The 7,904-nt window shown below is 27.8% G+C and overlaps 1 protein-coding gene across 1 annotated transcript; it reads right to left on the bottom strand.

Moving 5' to 3' along the window:
* Positions 1 to 1,118: 1,118 nt before the first annotated feature.
* On the bottom strand, positions 1,119 to 4,305 carry LOC112728333 (cytochrome P450 76T24). The gene is made up of 2 exons (XM_025778420.3): positions 3,362 to 4,305; positions 1,119 to 1,870 (listed from the first exon to the last, which is right to left on the bottom strand). Exons 1-2 carry the CDS (start codon positions 4,268 to 4,270, stop codon positions 1,265 to 1,267), a joined length of 1,515 nt encoding a protein of 504 aa, XP_025634205.1. The 5' UTR covers positions 4,271 to 4,305; the 3' UTR covers positions 1,119 to 1,264.
* Positions 4,306 to 7,904: the final 3,599 nt, after the last annotated feature.

The raw sequence follows: 7,904 nt of genomic DNA, 5'->3' as shown, positions 1-7,904 counted from the left end.
GGTAGAGAAGAAGAAGAAGTGAGATCGTAGAAGGGTAAAGGAAGCAGTGATGTTGAAGAATGAATGAAGCAGTTCTTTTGAAGTGTCTTTTGAGAGGTAGAAGAAGAAGCTGTACACATTGAAATGGTATTTGGGGAAGGTTTTGATTTGTATGGTATTTGGGGAGAGATTTGTAAAATCAACTATTTGCGTATTGCATCAAGTATAAATACATTACGGGGTATAATGTAAATAATATAAAATACAATGTAGTGTGAAAACATTTAATGCATCAATTAATGAAAAGTTGAAAATTTTTTTGATCAACGGCTGAGATGAAGACACATGTGCAAGGGTAACTTACCCACAAAATTGCCATGGGTTTGGAAGAATTCACCTAAATCGTAGGATATACAAAATATGATTCAAATTTTTAATATTTATTTAAAGGTGAATTCTATCATACTCTCTCTAAAATATAAGGGTAAATTACCCCTTATGATATATACAGTGATTATCGATAATTATTTTTCTACCAGAGTTTCAGATTCATGTTATCTTCTCTTTTCTTTTCAATTGAAGCTATGTTTCTCTGGTTACTTGATAACAATGTCATTTTCATCATTCCACCAAATACACTTCTTCTCCAATTTTAAAATTCTAATTCCTTTTAAATTGAATCACTATTTCCAATCAATTAAGTTAGGATTTTGAACTTGTTCTTACGTTTTTAATCTCTAATTTCAACGAGCACAACTATCAATTTTTCAGATTTTTTTCGTATTAGAAGATATTACATTCAGAGAAAAGCAAGAGGGTATGGGTTTGTATGACAGATATGAATTTGCACCATAAATAAAATTATTGTAGATAATTAATGGCATGAATAATAAAATAATTAATTAATATTTGAGGCGAATGTGAATATTAAAATACTTATTCAATTTTGTCTTATTGTTATCTGAATAATAATTTAATATTTTTTGTGATAATATAATAGTTTAATAAGCTCCCACCAATGCATTAGTTTTTTTTTTAATTAGGGAAGAGATGTATTTAGCGGAGATGATGAAAATGATACTGTTATTAAATTTTAAGAGAAACATAAAGAAAAAAAAAAGATAACGTAAATTTTGGAGTTCTGATGAAAAGATAATTTATCAATAATTACTGTATATGTCACAAGGAGTAATTTACCCTTTATTTTAGAGAAGATATGGTAGAGTTCACCTTATTTAAATGGAGATGAACTACCCATTTGACCAACCATATTAGTTATCAACAACTAAACTTTGATAGGTACAAGAAATAATGGTAGGGCCTTATGCAAGGTAATTCCATAACTATAGCTCATATCTATATCTTCTGGATTCATCTCATTAGCAACCTTCCAATTAAAGTGATACAAAAGTGATGCCAACATAAAATTCAAGGTCCTTGAAGCCAAAGATAATCCAGGGCAAATTCTTCTTCCAGAACCAAATGGAATCAACTCAAAATTTTTGCCCTTAAAATCAATTTCACTATCCAAAAATCTCTCAGGTTCAAATGAATTAGGGTTAGCCCAAACCCTTGAGTCTCTTCCAATAGACCACACATTAATTAGGATTTGTGCACTTTTGGGAACAGTGAAGCCTCCTAACTCTACATCATCATTTGCTTTGTGGGGTACTAGAAATGGTGCTGGTGGATGAAGCCTCAAAGTTTCTTTCACAATTGCATTAAGGTATGGCAGCTTTGAGATATGAGACTCTTCAACTTCTCCATTTTTGCCAAGTGATTCTTCAAGTTCTTCTCTAACTTTAAGCAATTTTTTTGGACTATGTATCAACTCTGCCATTGCCCATTCTAATGTGCTTGATGTTGTGTCTATTGAAGCAACAAATAAATCCTAATATAACATCAATAAATTAAAAGGGTTAATTCATGAAGTTCACCAAATTATTATTTCCAGGGTAAGGTGAGCTTTAATTTGTGGTTAAAAACTAGTAACACATGTTCTAGTAACAAAAATTGCTAATATATTTGTTGTTAAATTTTAGAAAACTCATATTTATCAAATATTCCTTTATAAAAAACAAGGGTATCAAACTATCAATAGCCAATACTTACCTTTAGAATTTTACTAACAATACTAAGGTGAACATTTTCTGTTAACAAAAATTAAAGACTTTAAACATTTCTATCTTATTAATCTTCATGAATACCCAATTACTAGCAAAATTCATGCTTTTATAATTAAATCACAATTATTAAATATAATAAAAAAATACCGGTATATTAATATACTTTTATAAAAATAAAATAAAATAAGGGTGCCAAAAACAAATACTATGTGAGAATGATATCTTGAAAATGCAAGGGGGGGGGGGGAATTGAATTGATATTATATGCATATGATTCCAAAATTATTGATGACACCTACTCCAGTAAAAAAAATTGAATGATGTCAAGTATTGAATATAATCTTTCATTGCTTTCTCTTTTTTATTTAATTTTGATTCCACTTATAGAATTAAAAGTGAGAGATCACACTTTTTTCTCTCCAGTATTTTTTTTCATTGGAGATAATCCATTTCCGACACATACACCGTTTGAGAATTAAGTTTGATCCTCACAATCTGACATGTGGATTTAAGTCTATCATTGTCATTCAACAACGGCAAGGCGTCCAAAGTAATTGAATAATAAATGAAGCCTTTTTCTGGTTAGATGATGTTATCAAACTTCAATGATAAATAGATAAATAAATAAATTAGCTAACATATATTTTAAAAACACATATTTGTAAGATTATTATTAAAAAAATTTTAAAAAAAATTATTTTAATAAAAACATAATAAATATATTAAAAATTTAAATTTTATATTTTTATAATTTTAACAATTGTCCGAAAGCAAATACCTATATACCTATTTTGATAAGAACAATGTTAGGAGAACTAACTTTCTTAATCAATATTAGTCAATTAATTTTTTTAATTATTTTATTTATTTTAAATTTTAAATCATAAATTATTAATTTTATATCCTAAATTATAAATGTTAAACCTTAAATTATTCGTATTAACTAACTAAAAATTAGTTTCTATATATTTTTTCTTTTCATAAAAAGTTTGGTGTCCAATTTTTATACCAAAAATATCATTTTTGTTAACATTCCTTCATAACCTTCATATGTCACAGATTAAATAAATACCACTTTATAAAGTAAGGTTATTGTGAAAATTGATACTCGTTTAACTTTTTTACATAATTTTAATTGAATTCCTATATATTAACCTAAATAAAAGGTTTATTCTTTAATTTGTGACAAATAAAAGAGGATGAATTGAAATATAAACATATATATATTGGTATGAAAATTTAATTAAAATACTCACCATCAATAAAGACACAACATCATGGCGATTCAATTGAGAACTCTCTTCATTGACAAGATCCAAAAGGGAATCCAATGCATCATTGCACTCTCTAGAATCAATTTTTGAATCCCTCAAACGAATTCTTTCTTCCATGGCACCATCAAAAACTGCATACAACGTTGCATAGCGATCTTTTGTTCTTGCACGTGCACCATGTGAACCAAGAAACCCTAATAAAGGGAAAAAATCTCCCAAACAAGGCCTTGAAGATTCTTCAGTCAAACCAAACACTATATCCTTGAACACTTTAAACTTCTCATCATTATCATAATAATGAACAAAATCCTTAGAAATAAAAGTGTTTGATATTATATTTAGTATTGTTTTAAAAATAGCCTCACCAATATCTAAAGCTTCACCTTTTTTACAACATTGGTGCAAAAAATTTACCAAGTCTTGAAACTTTCTCTTCCTTAGGATTTGTGTGGAGTCAAGTTGTTGGGGTGAGAATATTCTTGTTGCACAAGCTCTTCTAAGGAGTCTCCATTTGGTTGATGAAGGTAAGAATATAATTGAGTTCTTGTTGCAATGTTCCTCAATTGTTGAAAACATGGTATAAGGGATTGTTCTATTAGATAAGATGACATCATTTTTTTGGAGTGCTTCTTTGGCTATTTGTGGAGAAGAAATCACTATGGAGGTAAGGGTGCCTAATTTTAGGGTAATTATAGGTCCATAAGTTTTAGAGAGGTTGATGAATGATTTAAGAGAATTAGAGCTATTAAGAAGATCTAAGATGTTTCCAATGATGGGATATGGTTTAGGACCTGGTGGAAGCTTTGAATGTTTAGAGGTTTGGATGAAGGAGAAGAAAAAGGTTGAGACAATAAAGGATAAGATGAGTAGTAGTAGTGTAAGGTAATCCATGTTTGTGATTTCCAATAGTGGCTTCTACTTCCCCCATAGTCCTTTAATTTGCATAAATATATATAGGGAAAGATATTTTTAATTTTTGTCACTTCATTCACTATTCACAGAGATATTTTTGGTACAATTAAAATTCATTGGATTGTTATCTAGTTAACTTATTGAGCCAACTACTCTACTTTCATAAATAGCAAACAAATTAATTAAAGCTATAATCTTTATAAATTGATTACGGAAATATTTGGTAACCAAAAACAGCTATAATTTGCATTATTTAGCATTCATTAATTGTTGCGACAATTAATTAATTCTAAATAAAATAAATTTTAATTGTTTTTTTTTTCTACCTAACATTACCCAATTGATTATTATCAACATTCAGTTGAAAATTTTATAGAACCTATTTTAATATCATTTAACGTTTAATTTTCAACAAAAATTACATTTAGTAACAAATTTTTAATAATAATAATAATATAATCACTATATACGTTATTTAACTTATATTTTTTATAATAATAATTATATATTTGTCGTTATTACTATATATATCATAATGACAATTATATATTTTTTGTAGTCACTAAAAAAATATTTATCATTAATTATATATAAAATTGTCGCTAAAATCTTTTAACGATAAAGAATAACACCTTTATATCTAATTACAAATAAATATATTAGTGATTATTTTTATTATAACTAAAAATAAAATAAATAACTACTAAAAATAACTTTTTAATAATATTTTATATAAAAATAAATAATAATAATTATAAATATTTTTTAAAAGTATTTTAATTTCTTCTACTCCCCACATAAAATCGGTAGATAATAACATATATATATATATATTCTGGTGATTAGAAGAGAGGTGGTCAACAATAATGATTAAGGTTTAATTAAGGAGTTGACTAACAAATAGATAAATGACATATATATATATATATATATATATATATATATATATATATATATATATATTTTCTGGTGAGTAGAAGAGAGGTGGTCAACAATAATGATTAAGGTCTAATTAAGGAGTTGACTAACTAATAGATAAATGACACTTGTTAAAGAAAACTATAAATACAGGCGTATAATTAAAAATGGATGGAGATTAAGGTAAGATGATTTTTTCGGTGTTACCGTACATTAAGTCATTCACTAATATAATTTACACATTTTTTTCATATTTCGGTGTTATCATATATTAAGACATTCACTAATATAATTTACACATTTTTTTCATATTAAAATGACAAATCATCTTTTTAAAATTAAATAAATTGATTCTTGCACAATCGTCTTCGCAAAACCCTCATGTGGAAAGAACAGATTACAAAAAAAGTGCACTATATTAGTCTCTGATCCATTTTTTATTAACGACATGATGACGTGGACTATAAGTGAGACGTGTTACTTCATGATTTGGTCACGCGTAATGGTATGATGATGTGGTGACCAGTGACATGTGGCATGCTAACGTGGATGGTTGTGCCACGTGTCACAATGTTATTTGGCCACGTGTTCGTTTGTGTCACGTGTCGCAACAGTATTCATCCACGTGTCATCCATTATGTCATCATTATATATGCACCAAATTAGTCCCTCACTTTGCATTAAGTGACTCATTTTAGTCTCTGAAATTGAATGTCGTGCACTAAACTAGTCCCTTCATCAGTTTTTTCTCATTTTTTCTATAAATTCAAAATTCTCAATATTTTTGAATGCACTAATTTCAATTATATTTTTTCACATGTTCTTCAAATAAAAGTATTTTTATAAAATATTTTTTCTCTTGCGAATTCCCTAACCGCCAACTTGGAGTTGACGTGAAGATTTTTCAAGTACCTTCACTACCATCTCCGACCTTTTTCAATACTTTTATAAAATATTTTTTTCTTGCGGATACCCCTAATAACCGCCATCTTGGAGTTGACGTGAAGGTATTTCAAACTTCTCTCATTACCATCTCTGACCTCTTTTGTCTAGACTGCAGAGGTCAAAGATGGTAGTGATGGTGCTTGAAGTGCATTCAATCTAGCTCATTTACACATAACGAAAACGTGTATTTCATAAGAAAAAAATATTTATTTTAATTATTAATTTCTTGTTAAAAACATATATTTTTTTATGAAAAAATGTGTCTAATCAATTATATAATTATTTTTTTATAATAACATACTTATATATTACAAAATTTACCAATGTTAAATTATTAAAAAAAATTATATAATTAAAACTAAAATCTATTTTTTTTTATAAAAACACTTGTATTTAAACGATATATAAAAAAATAGAATTGAAATTAGTGTATCCAAGATATTAAAATTTTAAATTTAAAAAAAAATGAGAAAAAATTGGTGAAGGAACTAGTTTGGTGCACGACATTTAATTTCAGGGACTAAAATGAGTCACTTAATGCAAAATGAGGGGCTAATTTGGTGCATATACAACGATGACATAAATGGATGACACGTGGACGAATATTGATGTGACACATGGCACAAACAAACACGTGGCCAAATAACATTGTGACACGTGGCACAACCATCCACGTCAGTATGCCACGTGTCACTGGTCACCACATCATCATACCATTACATGTGACCAAATCATGAAGTGACACGTGTCACTTATAGTCCATGTCATCATGTCATATCATCACGTCGTTAATGAAAAATAGGTCAGGGACTAATATGGTGCATTTTTTTCAATCTCAGGAATGTAATTGGTGCAATTAGAATCTCAGGGATGATTTTAATGCATGACGCAATCTCAAAGACCATTTTAGAGTTTAACTCACTTTTCACACTTATAAAACCAAAAGTCTCATAGCAAATTAATTAATACACTCAAAGCACAATCACAATTACTGTCACTAATTATATGAGCGACTCTGTTTTTATCCTTGATGACTCACACACCCTTCAGGCTGACAACCACCGCTGCCACACCTCTCACGATTGCAGGCCTCCAACGAGGATAAGGACCTCACTACTCCTTTCTGTAACCCCCAATTTCAACATATAACGATGATCACTGTCCATATTCCTCTCTTCAAGTAAGCCCAATGAAAAACTGGGCGTCGAAACTTTCACTTCTTCACTCTGCGATATTTAAGTACCAATTTTTTCATCCATCGATTTAAGAATTTTATGATTTCATCGATATGTCTTTACTAATTTTTCTATTTTCAATTTTTAGAATTTAATAATTTATCCATATCATAGAATGTTTAATTACATTAATTTTATGAAAAGTCACCAAAAAAAAGTATTTTTATTGTCATTAATTAGAGGAATTACACACACATTGCATATTGATTAGTGGTATTTGTATTGTTATTTGTACCCAACAAAATATATATTTAGAAACTAATAATTTTATGACTATAAATTATAAATTTTATGTAGTTACTTTTTTTTCCCATCAAATATAGAATTATGTTTGGCCATTCATTGTTTATACGAAAATGAAACAGAAATATTTAATAACAAAAAAATTTTAGTAAAATTTGTCTTATTTAATATTTATTAAATATTACACAATAATTAATAAATATTAGATAAAACAAATTCTATTTTTTTTTTTGTCTTTTTGACATTAACAAAAATAAAAATTGTTTTATCAT

This window comes from Arachis hypogaea, chromosome 12, assembly GCF_003086295.3.
Source record: "Arachis hypogaea cultivar Tifrunner chromosome 12, arahy.Tifrunner.gnm2.J5K5, whole genome shotgun sequence".
Lineage (NCBI taxonomy): Eukaryota > Viridiplantae > Streptophyta > Magnoliopsida > Fabales > Fabaceae > Arachis > Arachis hypogaea.
Note: the sequence above shows the minus strand (reverse complement) of the source record. Positions and strands in the feature narration are given on the sequence as shown.

Bases quoted from the DNA above. Each gene is read 5' to 3' on its own strand.
- LOC112728333 (XM_025778420.3), bottom strand. From the start codon at position 4,270: ATGGATTACCTTACACTACTACTACTCATCTTATCCTTTATTGTCTCA. The intron at 1,871-3,361 runs GTGAGTATTTTA...ATGTTATATTAG, and splicing joins ATGTTGTGTCTTTATTGATG to GATTTATTTGTTGCTTCAAT.